General features: G+C 39.1%; 1 protein-coding gene across 7 annotated transcripts in view; it reads left to right on the forward strand.

The window, feature by feature from the left end:
• GNG2 (G protein subunit gamma 2) overlaps positions 1-12,346 on the forward strand; it is a 196,596-nt gene extending 184,250 nt beyond the window's left edge. For all 7 annotated transcript variants that reach the window (XM_072761563.1, XM_072761564.1, XM_072761562.1 and 4 more), the window contains one exon: positions 9,133-12,346. In XM_072761563.1, the coding sequence (XP_072617664.1) occupies positions 9,133-9,261 (129 nt within the window). In that variant the 3' untranslated portion in view covers positions 9,262-12,346. The remainder of the gene's footprint in view (positions 1-9,132) is intronic.
• Positions 12,347-16,471: the final 4,125 nt, after the last annotated feature.

The following is a 16,471-nucleotide window of genomic DNA, read 5'->3' on the forward strand; positions in this document are numbered from 1 at the left end:
CTGAAGCATATGGTCTCCTTCTCAGAGTAATGTTTTCAATTATAAAGGAAACTAATCATATGGGAATACAATTTATCAGAATATTTTCTAGAAAAACATTTGTGATAGAGTTATATATGTACTCCTTTATTAACTGTATGAGATCTTATAGTGGGTCTGTAATTATAAAGTAGGTGAACATAAATGAAATGTTGAGATATTTGTAATAACTTTTAATGTGATGGGAAATACCTGATTTCTATAGCTAATCAAGTCAGAGGGACTGCTAATGCTAGTGTTGTGTATTGTCTACATCTGGGAATGTAATGGACAGAGATGCTTGAGGTTAGTGAAGATAGAGATGTAATTTTTATCATCAATGTTCATAAACCACCCCCTTAAATTCTATCTGTTGACTCTGTGTTAGTCCATTTGAGCTGCTATAACAGAATACCATAGACTGGATGCCTTTTAAACAACAGACATTTTTTGTCACAGTTCTGGAGACTGAGAAGTCCACAATCAAGGCACTGGCAGATTCCATGTGTAATGAGAGCCTGCTTCCTGATTAGTAGATGGCTGACTTCATACTAGGTTCTCACATGGCAGAAGGGGCGAGGGAACTCAGTGATCTCTCTTATACTCTCTTATGGCACTAATTCCATTCATGAGAAACTCCAAATTCCATCACATTGGGACTTAAGTTTCAACATATACATTTTGGAGGGCACAGACATTAAGTTTTTAGCAGACTCCTTTGGAAACCCAAATTAATCACTTTTTATTTAATGAGTTATTTCTGTAAACATGGAGCAAGAAGATGGAGGCTTAAACTTGGGTAGTCACAACAGCCATGACAATAAGGAGACAAATTTGAGATATTTTGGGAGGAATAATCAACAGGACAGAAAAGAGAGAGATTGCCTAGGGTTACTGGGGAAACCTTAAAGGAAGTAGGCCTAGGGCTATATAATGTAAAAGGCACTGTGTGCAAAATGTTATAGTAGAGATAGTCAGAAAGAGACTTGCCAGGCAGACTACTGCTTGACTCATTTAAGGTAGGGGACAAGGATGACACTATGGGTTAGAAAGGAAGAGTAGCCATAGGATTAAGTCAGGAACACTAAGACTCACTGCTCAGCCACTTGTGAGCTATGACACCTATGGTAAACACCTTCCTAATGAATCCTCAAATTCACATATTTAAGATGAGAATAATAGCTTGTGACCCATAATATTGTTGTAAGGATTAAATAAGATACTGTATGTACAGTGGTTAGCACAGTTCTGACATGTGGCAAGGGCAGATAAATATTAGTAATTATTCTCATTACTGCTAGGATTCTGACAATGTGTTGGACTCTCACTCACATAGAATTGCAATCTAGTTAAGGAAACAAGATAAAAGTCATACAATATTTTGAGAAAGAAACCATTCAGAATCAAGTGTTCAAATATAAGATATAAGCAACTCTTAAGCTGTTAATTTTGCCCAATATAGCACTTACTATATCATAAAAAGATTTTGAACATTTCTGCCACATGCAGGCATACCTTGTTTTATTTTGCTTTGCTTTATTGCATTTCTTAGCTACTGCGGTTTCTACAAATTGAAGGGTTTTTGGCAACCCTGCATTGAGCAAGTCTATTTGTGTCATTTTTCCCATAGCATTTCCTCACTTGGTGACTCTATGTCACATTTTGGTAATCCTTGCAATATTTTACACTTTTTCATTATTTGTTTTGGTGATCTGTGACTAGTGATTGTGACTTGCTGAAAGCTTAGATGATGGTTAGCATTTTTTAATTATGAAGTATTTTTGAATTAAAGCATATACATTGTTTTCTTAGGTATAATAATGCTATCGCACACTTAATAGACTACAGTATAGTGTAAACATAACTTGTATATGCCCTGGGGAACCAAAAAATTCATTTGACTCATTTTATTGTGGTATTCACTTTAATGCAGTGGTCTGGAACTGAACCTGCAATATTTCTAAGGTAGGGCTGTGTTTGTGTGAGCATTGCAGAAGAGTAGGGATGGTGCTGGATTTCTGCTTAATAAGTGAATTTTAGATATTACTGTTGCCTAGTCTTTGCTGCTTACAGCTGAGCTCCTGTTTGGGATAATAATGACTATGGCTCAAACAAGTAAAAGGCACACACATTAAAAAAAAAAAAGTAATTGAGATTCAGTCTGAAAGTCTGTCCTTTGCTTTCATTTGGAGGAGCTAAGACAAGAACAGGCTGTTTTCTTTCATTCTATCATAGTAGCATTTCATAAAGATGCACAAAGAATTTCAAATTCAACCCTTAGAACTAGCCCTGCATTTGAGTAGCTTATATGTAGATAACTGTGGCTTAATGGCAAAACATCAGGGTTCAGTTTTTTTTTCCTGCCATGTACTTTGCTGTATGACATTGAACAATTCAAGCAATCTGTTGAGCCTTAATTTTCACCTATGAAAGGAATTTAACAATTCCAACCTCAGGATTATTGTGTGGATCAAAAGAGAAAACTCAATGTCTGAAACATAATAGGAGCAAAATAAAAATATTTTTACAAGCAATGTAATGTCAATTAAAGAGCAACACTTTAAGCCAAAAGATGTAGCAAGAGACAAAGTCATTATATAATGTTAAAGGGGTCAATTCATCAAGAGGATATAGCCATCATAAATAAATATACATGAACACAAGAATACCTAAATATATTAAGCAAATATCACCAGACCTGACAAGAGAAATAGACAGCAATAAAATAATAGTAGGGAATAGCCCACTTTTAACAATGGATAGATCACCCAGACAGAATATTTATAAGGAAACATTGGACTTGAATATATATATATATATTAAACCAAAAGGATCTAAAAGACATATACAGACCATTCCATCCAATAGCAGAATACACATTTTTTCCAACCACAGTGGTATGAAACTACAAATCAATAACAGGAGGAAAATTGGATAATTCACACATATATGGAAATTAAACAGCACATTCCTGAACAGCAAACCAATAGATCAAGAGGAAATTAGAAGGCAAATAAAAAAAAAATATATCTGGAGACAAAAAAGTGGAAACACAACATCCCTAAACTTATGAGAAACAGCAAAAACAGTTCCAAGAGGGAAGTTTATAGCAATAGTCACCGGCATTAAAAAATAAATAATTAAAGATCCTAAATAACCTAACTTTAAACCTCAGGAACTTAAAAAAGAACAAATTGGAACACCTGGGTGGCTCAGTGGTTGAGCATCTGCCTTTGGCCCGGGGCATGATCCTGGAGTTGCGGGATCAAGTCCCATGTCAGGCTCCCTGCATGGAGACTGCTTCTCCCTCTGCCTGTGTCTCTACCTGTGTCTCTGCCTCTCTCTCTGTGTGTCCTTCATGAATAAATAAATAAACTATTGAAAGAAAGAAGAAAGAAAGAAAGAAAGAAAGAAAGAAAGAAAGAAAGAAAGAAAGAAAGAAAGAAAGAAAGAAAGAAAAAAGAAATTGAGCCTGAAGTTAGCAGTTACGTAAAGAAATAAAGATAAGAGCAGAAATAAATGAAATAGATATCAGAAAAATAATAGAATAGATCAATGAAACTAAGAGCTGATTTTTGAAAAGGTGAACAAAACTGACAAATCTTTAGCTAGGCTGAGGGAAAAAAAGAAAACTCAAAAAATGAAAGAAGACATTACAGTTGATACCACAGAAGCACAAAGGATCATGAGACTACTGCAAAAAATTATATGCCAATAAATTGGATAACAACCTAGAAGAAATGGATAAACTCCTAGAAGCATAACACCTTCCAAGACTAGATCATAAAGACATAGAAAATCTGAACAGACCAATAAAAAGTAAAGGGATTGAATCAGTAATCAAAACCTCCAAACAAGGAAAAGCCCAAGACCAGATGGTTTCCCTGGTGAAATCTACCAGATATTTTAAAAAGAATGTATGCTAATCCTTCTCAAACTCGTCCAAAATTGAAGAGGAGGGAATACTCCCAAAGGAATTATAAAACGCCAGAATTACCCTGATATCAAAGCCAGATAAAGATGCTACAAGATAAGAAAACTATAGGCCAATATCCCTAGTGAATAGATGCAAAAAATCTCCACAAAATATTAGCAAGCCAAATTCAACAGTTCATTTAAAATATCATACACTACAGTTAAGTGGGATTTATCCCTGGGAGGCAAAGATGGTGCAACAAATCAACAAAATGTGACATATCACATTAATAGAATGAAAGATAAAAATCATATGATCATCTCAATAGAGGTAGAACAAGCATTTAACAAAATACAACATTCTTTCATGATAACTCAATAAATTGGGCATAGAAGTAATGTGCCTCAACATAATAAGGCCATATATGGCAAGCCCACAGCTAACATTATCTTCAATGATAAAAAATTGAAAGCTTTTCTTTTAAGATCAGGAACAAGACAAAGGCTCCTACTTTCACCACTCCTATCCAACATAGTACTAAAAGTCCTAGCCAGAGAAGTCAGGTAAGAAATAGAAATAAGAGGCGTCCAAATTAGAAAGGAAGAAGTAAAATTGTCTCTGTTGGAAGATGACATGATCTTATATATAGAAAATTCTAAAGATCCCACACACAAAATAACTTAGAACTAATCAACAAAGTAAGCTAAGCAGTAAAGTAGCAGGATACAAAATCAGCATCAGACATCCATTATGTTTTTAAATAAAAAGAATTAAATAGCAGAAAAAGAAATAAACTCTCATTCATAATAGCACCAAAACAATAAAATACTTAGTAATAAATTTACCCAAGAATGTGAAAGGGCTGTACACTGAAAACTAGGACTTTAATGAAAGAAACTGAAGACACAAATAAAAGGAAAAAATAGTCTGTGTTCATAGATTAGAAGAATTAGTATTGTTAAGATGTCCATACTACCCAAAACCGTCTATAGATTCAGTGCAATCCATATTAAAGTTCCAATGGCATCTTTCACAGAAATAGAAAAATAATAATAAAATTCATATGGAACCACAAAAGAACCTGAATAGCCAAAGCAGTCCTGAGAAGCACAAAAGTGGAAGCATCACACTCCTGATTTCAAACTCTATTACAAAGCCATAGTAATCAAAATAGTATGGCATAAAAAATAGACACAAAAACCAATGGAACAAAATAAAGAGCCAAGAAATAAACCCTAGTATATACCATCAATTAATATTTGACAAGAATACTTAATAGGAAAAGATCATCTCTTCAATAAATGATATTGGAAAAATTGGATAATCATATGCAAAAGGATGAAACTGGACCCATATCTTACACCACCACAAAAATTAACTCAGAATGGATCAAAGGCTTAAATGTGAGACCTGAAACTCACTCCTAGAAGAAGACATAGGGGATAAGCTCCTTGACCTTGGTCTTCGCAATGATTTCTTGAATATGACACCAAAAGTACATGCAACAAAAGCAAAAATAATTAAGAAGGTCTACATGAGACTAAATAAAAAGGTTCTACACAACAAAAGACAACAAAATGAAAAGGCAACCTATGGAAAAGGAGAAAATACTTGCAAACCATATATATGGTAATGGATTAATATTTAAAATATATAAAGAATTCACACAAGGAAAAAATCTGATTAAAAATGGGCAGAGGAACTGAGTAGACATTTTTCCAAGAAGTCACGTAAATGTCCAACATGTATGTGAAAAGCTGTTCAATATCACTAATTAGGGGAATGCAAATCAAAACACAATGAGGTATCACTTCACACCTGTTAGAATGGTTATTACCAAAAAAGACAAGTGATAACAAGTGTTGGTGAAGATGCAGAGAAAAGGGAACCCTTATCTGCTGTTGGTGTAAATGTATAATGGTGCAGTCAGTATGGAAAGCACTATGGATGGTCCTCAAAAAATCAAAAGTGGAATTACCATATGATCCAGCAGTTCCAGTTCTGGATATATATTCAAGGGAAATGAAATCAGGATTTCAAAGAGATATCTGTGCCCTCATATTCATTGCAGCTTTATTCACAATAGTCAAGATATGGAAACAACCTAGGTGTTCATCTTTGGGTGAATGGATTAAGAAGCTGTATTATATACATACTAATGGAATATTATTCCACCATGAAAAAGGAAACGTGGCCATTTGTGATATATGATGGACCTTGACAGCACTATGCTAAGTGAGATAAATCAGACAGAGAAAGACACTCACATGTGAAATCTAAAAAATTTGACTCACAGAAACAGAGTAGAATAGTGGTTGCCAGGGGCTGCATGGTGAGGAAAGTGGGGAGATGTTCGTCAAAGGCTATAAACTTCCGGTTATAAGATGAGTAAATTCTGGGGATAGAATGGACAACATGATGACCACAGTTAACAATACTGTATTATACATTTGAAAGTTGCTAAAAGAGCAGATCTTAAATGTTCTCACCACATACATACAAAAAAAAGGTAATTATGAGAGCTGTTAATTAACCTACTGTAGTTATCATTTCACAATATAGTAGTGTATCAAATCATTACAATGTACACCTTAAAGTCACACTATTATATATCAATTATATCTCAAAGCTGGAAAAAAGGTAAATAAGAGGTCATTTTAAATGCAAAAAAAAAAAAAAAAAAGGTAAGACTGACTTTTACATAACTATATTGTACTGCCTTGAATAGTGCCCCTAAACCTACCTGGAACCTGAGAATGTGATCTTATTTGGAAGTAGAATATTTGTAGATGTCATCAAGTTGAGATGAGCTCATACTGGATTAGGGTGGGCCCTATTCCAATGATTGGTAGGTAGGAAATTTGAAGATAGACAAAGAAGAGAATGCCATGTGAGGACAGAGACATACAGGCCAGAAGGCTATGTGAGGATACGGGCAGAGATTGGAGTGATGCATTTATAAGCCAAGGGACACCAAGGATTGCTGGAAACCACCAGGCGCTAGCTAAGAAGCATGGAGCAGATTCTCCTTAGGCCTCCAGTGGGAACCTTGATTCTGAACTTCCAGTCTATAGCACTGACAGGAAATAAATTTCTGTTGTTTTAAGTCACCAGTTTGTGGCAATTTGTTAAGGCAGACTGAAGAAACCAGTACACATCTAATAATACCTATATCTCTTTGTATCAATCAGGGTAGATGAGGTTTTGTCGTAGTAACAAAAGGTCCTCTCGTCCCATTCTTAGGGGCTTACAACAACAAAGATATACTTCTTATTCCCACCACATGTCCTTTACAGATCAGCTGCCACACCACACCATGTCACTTTGATCATGGACCCTGGCAGATGCAGCAGCCTCTATTCAGAATATTGCCTCTGTCTGGCCTGTGATGAAAGGAACAGAGTCCAAAAATTCAAAGACTTATGGGATTAGAAGATGAAAGCAGTAAACTATAAAATTGAAAGGCCTTTAAGTGACAAAGCTGTAATCAACTCAGCCATAAGGCAAGGCACAAATCAAGGATATGGCCACTATGCCTTTTGTTAAAACCTCTGAATCAATTAAGGTGATTCTCAGCAAATAATTTCAGCTGGAAAAATTGGCAGAGAGAAGAGCATGACAAACTATGTATCGGTTCTTGATACTTCTGCCCCAAAGTGACCCATATCATTTCTCTCATACCTCATTGGCCAGAGCAACTCTGATGTCATTGTGTGGGTATGTATAATCCACCTGTAGGGTGGGGCAGTGAATTTTTTTTGGCAATAATATAATCCATCCCGCTCTCACAGAGGATTATCCTTTCAGTGGTCACTTTGAAAGACTATCATAGTAGTACAGTGATGTTAATAAATCTTTTGGAATGATCTCCAGTGCAAGTATATTATGTCAGGTAAGAAACAGACTCCTAAACTCCATTTAGGGTTTTTGAGCCCAAATGACATTCCTCAGGTAGATCACCCACCTAGTTCCCAGATGTGGTCATAATTGACCTTCAGTTTATTTTCCCAAATTAAGTCCACCCTCAAGTAGTGAAAATTTGCCATTGTCAAGGCTGGTTGAAAGAAGGTATTCCAGATAATTCTCAAGAAGAAGCTACAGAAATGTGAGAAACATTAGCATTAGTGAAATCACTGACCAACCTCACAATGGGATTCCCTAAGGGATACAGTATTGGATTGAAGTAATATATTTATCAGATGTATAATAAATTATATATAATGATATATATGTATATATTGTAATATATGAAAATACATGAAGTTATGTATTTTATATATGTGCATTTTTTGTTTTATATATACCACATATATATTCTGACGTGTTTGTTTAAAAAGGAAATCAGGGGCACCTGGTGGCTCCAGGGTGTTAAGTGCCTGCCTTCAGCTCAGGTGGTGATCCCAGAGTCCTGGGATTAAGCGCCACATGGAGCTCCCTACTCAGCAGGAGTCTGCTTCTCCCTCTCCCTCTTTTCCTGCTTGTGTGCGCGCTCTCGCGTGCTCTCTCTCTCTCTGATAGATAGATAGATAGATAGATAGATAGATAGATAGATAGATAGATAGATAGATAATAGATAGATAAATAAATAAATAAATAAAACCTTTTAATAAATAAAAATAAAAAGTTAACCAACATGGCTTCATGCATCCTAACAATTCCAGAAGCAAGGAGGTACAACTATGGAATAGTAATCATGGCTAGGCCATGTGGAAAGCCTAGTATGTGCCAGGCACTAAGCCATTTGCCTGGACGATCTCATTTAACCCTTGCAGCCAGGGCTGGGAGTAACTAGAATGAGGTGAGTAAAGAGGCACAAAATTTAAGCAGACCCCCTCCCCTTGCCAGGGCTATACCAATGCCAGGATGATCCTCACAAGACCCGAACAATGAGCAGCACTCCATTCTGTTTGTGCCTCACTCACCTCGCCTGAGACCCGGACCTGCTGGAGACAACCCCATGAGATCGAGATCACCAACCCCCTTCTTTGCAGATGAGCAAATGGGGGCCCTAAGGAGGTTGAGGGCGCAGCCTCATTTTCCCCTGAGCTAGTGATGCGTGCCCCTGGGAGTTGAGCCGAAGTCCTGGGGGGGGTGGGGGTAGGTAGACTCGGAAGTCTGGGCCCTGGCTGCATGCACCTGCGTGGATGCTTCCGCAAATGCTCCTCTAAAGGTCCCGTTGTTCTTGTCCTCCTCTCCAGGTATCCAAGGCGGCCGCAGACTTGATGGCCTACTGCGAGGCACATGCCAAGGAAGACCCCCTGCTGACCCCCGTCCCGGCCTCAGAAAACCCATTTAGGGAGAAGAAGTTCTTCTGCGCCATCCTTTAAGTCTTCACGAGGAGCCTGAAGAGCCTCAGGGCTCCTGGGACACTGATGTCGAGTTTTTAGCAAAGTGGGCGCCTTTCTAGTCCACAGCATTTAAAGAGAGGGAGGAGAACCATCCTGGAAACTCCAGGCTATGCATGTTTAAAGAACTGGTCCCCTTGATGACAATGAAAGCCAAACCACATCCCGAGTTAAGAGATCTGATCACTGCAGAACCGCCTGGAGGAGGGGAATATGTAAAGATAAAATCCGCCTCATTTCTTTTCTGCTATCCCTCCCCAAACCTTATGTTTCTGCTTCATATTTAAAAAATAAAAATAAAACAGACAGCTGTACTGAGCTCAGATATGTATGACCTTCTTGGAATGAATATTGCCTTTAGAATACCCTTTGATAAGCTGAATTGTCCAGTGTAGCCGCAGTTTGGTTTAATGGCATTGATGTTTAGTCTTTGTGCCTTTTTCTTTTGTTCTTCTCTCATCCCTCTCCTTCCACCCCTTCCCATTAGAGTAGTACAGAGATAAGACTGGATTTGTCTGTAAGACTGAACTCCAAGGATGAGCACCCAAATATTTAGGGAGATGTTCCCCGTGGTTGACCCTCATGGTAATAACAAAAAAAATGCCAGTTGTCTGTGTTCTCTTATCACACTTCTTAACATTTGTACATGATAGCTTTGATTCTGCAAGTAAAAGTAAATCATGTGTTGTGACTGGTGCTTTCATATATTTGTGACAATTTTTGAGTAATACTGCATGAAAATGTCCCTATGTTACATCCATTCAGAAGGTTTGTGGTTTTAACTAAAGTTTGGAACCAAAATGAGAGAGAAAAGAAGCTAAAAAAGAAAAAAAACTCAGTGTCTTGAAAACTGAGATTACCTCAGAGCCTTACCCATGCCCAGAATACCTCTGAGTTCACAGTGGTGTAGACACCTCTTCCACGCATTTTCCAGAATCTGAAGCATTTTGGTTGTATCTAGGATCCAGGGCAGTCCCAGAAACAGCAAGCAGGAGAAGGGAAGAATTCACCATCATTTGGGAGGCATTCTTGTCATAGTGTAAGAGCAAATCTCATCTTTCCCTGAATCGTGGAAATTCTAGATTGAAAGAACACGTTCTATTTGTTCAAGTATCTGGAGAAATAAACCAATGGCTCCAGAGAAGACCCATTCTCAGAATCCTGGCTGTTCACCTGCCAGGTGAGGGGCAGGGAGAGGGGCAGATACGACCCCCTTTCACCCCACAGTCAGCAACACCAAAAGGGGTTCTGGCTCTTTTTGCCTCTGAGATGGTCTTCGCTTTTCACTCAAAAAATTTTTCAATAGAACCATTTCTAGTTTTGTTCTCCATCTTGTTTGTTAGAGTCTCTCAGTCTTTATTTACAACTTGCTTGCAGCTAGAGCTCTCTCTCCCCAAGAGATAATATTGAAAGTGATTTTTCATTACAGCTCTAGCCTTCTTCAGTAATGGAAGGTCCTGGAAACCTGTGTCACTTTTTTCTGTGCCATTCTTAGGCAAAAGAGGACTGCTCTTACATCTCACTGTTAACTTTAAAATTGCAAAAGACCATTTCCAAATCAATTCTACTTTCTTTTCATTCTCTTCTGTTTAAAAAAAAAAAGATGGAAAGGAAGAAAAAGAGAAGATATAAAAGCTTAATATGCCAAGGACAGATTTTGAAGGGGTTAGTAAATATTTTCATTAGCTCCTTTTATGGGCATGATGGTAAAAGAATAAATACATCCAATTAAAGCTCACACCTAGGGCAGGGAACAAAGGAATGCTGAGATGCTTGCAAAATGTATGAATGTACTTCTATAACCAGATACTTCTGTTCAAACCTTGGGATGTTGTAATAGTCGGTGAGCGGTGAGACACTAATGAAGATTTAGTAGGAAGACCTTGGCAGAGTATTTATTAAACTATATGCTGTATTGTACCATTAGCTTAGTAATACTGTGGAATCAGCTAAAACTGTATCACATTTTGAAATTAGCCAAAACATGAATTGAATATGTGGTCACATAAAAAAAAAAACTTGAATAAAGCACCTTTTGATGGTGATTATGGCGTCATTGTAAGGATTTTCATAATCCACACCATTTATTTTCCTTAGAGGGATGTTTTATATTTTTATGTAAATCTAGATCTTTGGAGCAATTAAAATGGAATTAAAACTTGAAGGAAGCACCGTAATAATATGGCTCTGGTAATTAAAAGTTAAGGAAGTTCCAAACTGCATGTGACCTTGTTTACAAAAGAAGAGAAAGAGCAGAAAATACACAGCCCCTCTGAATTTAAGGAAAATGTTTCAGCTTTTTCATATTCATGTCCTGTAGTATGGTATTATAATTCCAGAGTGTCTATATGAGTTTTTGCTTATTGGTATTTTTACTTGTTAAGGGGGAAAGAAATCTTTTGATGACTTATACCTCTAAAGAGCTTTAATTCTGTTAGAAATCCAACAATCATTTCCACCAGCATAACTATCTAATAGGAAATTTTAACTTAATTATTCAAGGCCCTAATTTCTGTGTATAATGTATTGGATAGTAATGAAAATCTGCCATGCAGTTAAACTATAACAATAACCCTCATGTTAGGAAAAAAAATCTTGCACATCTGCAATATTAACTCTGATTTCTTTTTTCTCTTTTTTTTTTCAGTTTCAAATCAAGTATTATATCATTTAAATTAGAAATTGCAAAATAGTACTATGACCTGAGACTAATTTTGATAATAATATTTGAAAGAGATTGCTTACCAAGAAAAAATTAAAAACCATTTCTCCACATGCTCCTATTCACAAATGGGATTTGGGGAAATTAAGCATGTTGTCTTAGATTTTTGTAGTTTTTTTTTTTTAATATTTGCTTCAAGCTGCTTCTGGCAATGGTAAGTTATTACGTATCATTAATGTTTTCCAACCCAAGGATTGTTCACATTTTTCCTATACAATATCTATGGAGTGTGTCTTTCAAAGAGAGGAAAATACAGAAATGTGAAAGCGGGAAAAGCTGAATGTGATGTGCACATTTTCATCCCATACAATGTATTTGTTTTAATAAATGGAATTTTCAAATTCATTTCATATGCAGTCAATTTCATTGCAAGGGCCTATAGGGGCACCTCACCCATTGATTTCATGGTTAACATGAGAAGAATGATGACACATAACAGGATGGGTGGGGAAATAGGAACCCATTGATTTACCTTAGAATTTTGTTAATAGAAGTGCCCTAAGGAAGGAAAGACTCACAGGAAACTTTAAAAGCCTTTCTCCATGGGGCTCTACATCTCAGAGACCCACGCCTGAGGACAGAGAAAGGTGAGGGGGAAGAGCCCAGGGCTCCGGCAGACTGGACGATGAGGACAGATGAGCTCTGATCATGCTCCAACGTGCTGTGAGTGTGCCACACTAGGATTTTTCCTTCACCAAAATTTAATTAATTAATTAATTAAAAGAACACAGAGAATGCTGTTCTCCATAAGTTGTTCACGATTGAAAAGGAGTACTGGAGAAGATGAAATGCTTAGAATTCTGGATTCAGCAGCTCCTCAGAGGTATCCTTAGTCAACAAAACCTTTATGTCCCGCAAATTATACCAGTGAGGACTAGACTCTGTTAGTCAAGAAAGTGCTGGCTCTCCCAGGGCTTGTGTCAGTGACAGCAGCATCACAGCAGTGACAGCCCCTGATAAAGGGGCCACTAGGAGTTGGTGCGCTTGTACACTTAACAGCACTGTTTCTCAGACAATGGTTCCTCGACCATCTGCCTCAGAATCACCTATTAAAAAGGCAGATAAGGGGCCCCAACCAACTCAGAATTTCTGGCGGTGGCACTTAAATACATGCACTCCACTGCATGCGATAGTCTGAGGACCGCTGACCGCTTACTTATGACAGGTAGCTTTTCATACCGCCTAAGGAAAGGCACAGACCAATCGTGTGTATGCTCACTTTTATTCCCACAGCCATGGGAAGTGCCTGACCAGGAGTAGACGTATAACCTGTGGGTGAAAATCTAGATGGATCCTACACATGAGACACGGTGAGTAGGAAGCTGGTGGGCTCTAACTCTGCTCCTGTTTTGTTTGAGCCCATGTGAAAGGATTGCCTCCAGCTCTGGTTCTTTAATAAGCTGGTCACATTTTAGACAGTACTCACAATGACGTGGGAATTGGAGCTGGGTCAGCTCCAATCCACAAATTGCAAATAATTTGCCAAGGGAAATCCCTTTCCCTTCGGTTCTGCCCCAAATCTACATTTTCTTCTATTTAGAACCAGGAGACTCAGGCAGAATTTATTTTTAATGAAAAGGGTCATGGGCTCCCGGGCCTTTCCTCGGTAAGAACTCCTACTGTTTCTCCATGTCCTGGGGGTGGGGATGCACCTCCGTCCTAAGGTGACTGAAAGACGGTGTGCCTGGTGGCTTCACACAGGACCCATGCAAGAGGCCATCTAGTGTGTGCTAGAGAATCAAAACCAGCCCCCAGAGTTCCCACATGACCTCGGGCAAGTCCTTGAACTTCTCCAACGCTATAAAATGGTGACAAGAATACCTGCTTCATTTGCTTCACTAAGTTTTCAAAACCAAATGAAAGAGAAGGTACAGAGGCATCATGAAGGAAGAGGTGATAAAGAATCACTAGACACTGCTTGCACAACTTTTGAAGGGAAGAAAAATCTAGATAGTGCCTTCTCATTGCTTGACCTACCTCCTGTCCTCTTGGCCCTCACATCCCTCCCTCCCCACCCACCCCCCCCCCCACCGGTTCAGACCCTGGGTACCACACATCTGAATCCCTGCCGCGTCTGCTGGTGTGGCCACTCCAACTCATCTCCCATTTTGAGCCACCCCGCTTACCCTGGATATTCATTAAGCAGGATGTCTTTGGTTGCAAGTGGCAGGAACCTGAATGAAACTGGCTAAGAACTGAAGAGCTCAGAAATAAGTCCCACTTCAGGGTCAGCTGGATCCAGATGCTGAGATGATGTCACCAGATGTCTTTCATGTTCTTTGGCCCTGCTTTCCCCTACACTGGTTTAAGAGTCAGACAGACTCTCCCCAGCAGCATCAGTATAGTGTCAGCACTTGCAGACTTCCTCTCACCAGTTTAGTAATCACAGAAGAAAGATAATAACAGCTCCAGCACAAGTCCCGGCTGTATCCCTGCAACACTTCCTGAGACTCTCCTCGGCTGGACCTGGTTTGAGATCCCAGCCATCCCTGAACCTGGGCATGGAGGTGGGGTCACTGTACCCCAGGGACAGAACAGCGAATCTAAGGAAATTGAAGTACTGCCACTCAAGGAAGAGAGATTGAAGGTTAAAGGCAAAAACAACTGATGCCAATCCCATCTTGCCAGACTCACAGAGGCATCCTCCAGTTTCAGCATACTCAGACACCCAGGGTGCACTGCCTTGTGGTGCTCTTACCAACCCAGTAAAGCCATACTCTGGCACCTGGGGAGTCAAGCCCCACCCTACTAATTCTACCTTGTTTCCTAAACTTTCTTGTGGTTGATCCTGTCTCCCATAAATGTAATATTTTCAATCCTACCTCCATGTCTTTGTTTAGATATTACTGCCCTGGAATCCATTACTCCTCAAATATATCTTGCTCATTTTTCAAACCTAGTCTGAATTCCATATTGACAGTGAATGACTTCAGGAATACTTACCTCTTTCCTCTCAACTCCTATTGCTCTTGTCATCAGTCTCAAATAATTTAGCATTTCACTGCATTTGAGGCATTGTGCTGGGATAGACACTACCTCTCTGTCTTCATGGACTTTGTGGTTTAGTGGAAGAAGGAGACCAGGAAATAGTCAATTACCAATCTGAATGAGAAGTTGTAAAGTACAAAACACTGTAGGGATGAGGAAAGAGGAAGTGATGCCGAAACCCTTGGCTTATTATATGAATATCTTGTCTTTCTGGGTAACCTATAATTTGCTTGGGAGTAGAAAACACCGGGTGAACAGGCCTTGGTCTAGCACAACACTTGAGAACATAGTAAGTACTCAGCAATGATTGTTAATGGATTCAGCACAGCCCACATGCCTGCAGAGAGAAATGGAGCCACACAGAGGCACAACTGTAAAAGCTGGTCTTGAGAGCTTGCCAGAGACAACTAAGAATTCAGCTCCCTGCCCCGTGATGGTCAGCAATTGGCTCTGTGCTCGCAACAGTGAACCACACTGCACTAGGCTTATGGCCTCTCTTCTCCCAACCAGAGCCATCCAGTGTTCCTGGGACTCCATTCTCTTCAGTCAGCAGCCCTTTGGCCCCCATTATACCACCACTCTCCAGGCCAGAAGTGAGGTCTCGTGAGCACTGGGGGGCCCAAGGGCCAGATGAATTGCACCACTGGCTGTACTGCCTTAATTCTAGCCCCAGTGGTGGGGTCATTTCCACTATGCCCTGGGAACACTCTCTTCAAGCGCTCTCCACTGTGTCTATGTGTGGCTAAACTGAGACATAAAAGAACTAGAATTGAATATAATTAAAAATTCAGTGATTCAGTCACACTAGCCATATTTTAAGTGTCCAAGAGCCATGCGCAGCTAGTAGCTACTGTTTGGGATAGCAGAGATCTAGAACATTTCCATTGTTGCAGGAAGTACTATTAGCATTGCTCCAGAGCAATGGTTGGCAGCCTTTTCTCTACCCCATACAACTGACAGAATGTGCCTTGTCTTTGTGCCCAAATTTTGGCAACACACACACACACACACACACACACACACACACACACACGGAGAAAATAAAAGTACTGTGATAATCGCAACAATTGGCCATATGTCACAGTAAATCATACAGGCTTGGTACAGAAGAGATAGGTTGTGAGTTATGTATCATTCCCAGAGTCTCCAAGCCATGAAGTTACCCCCCCATGTCTGTCATTCAAGAAAAGGCAATGATCATGGTCATAATGATAACCGCCAGAACAGCAGTGGCAACAATCAAATGAATGCTTGTTAAGCACTTGGCCATGTGTTAGGCACAATGCTCAATATGTTAAGACACCATTGTGTTTCATGCTCACAGTGACTCTATGACATGAATAACATGTATCTCCTATAGTAGATATCTTAGGTGCCTCATGTCACATCTGGTGACCCACTTTGATTTCAGCCACAGTTGCTGTGGAGATTCATTTTTCCTCGGGGGAAGTTCACTCCCCACCAGGGCAATCTTCAACCTAT

The sequence above is a fragment of the Vulpes vulpes genome, chromosome 6 (assembly GCF_048418805.1).
Source record: "Vulpes vulpes isolate BD-2025 chromosome 6, VulVul3, whole genome shotgun sequence".
Lineage (NCBI taxonomy): Eukaryota > Metazoa > Chordata > Mammalia > Carnivora > Canidae > Vulpes > Vulpes vulpes.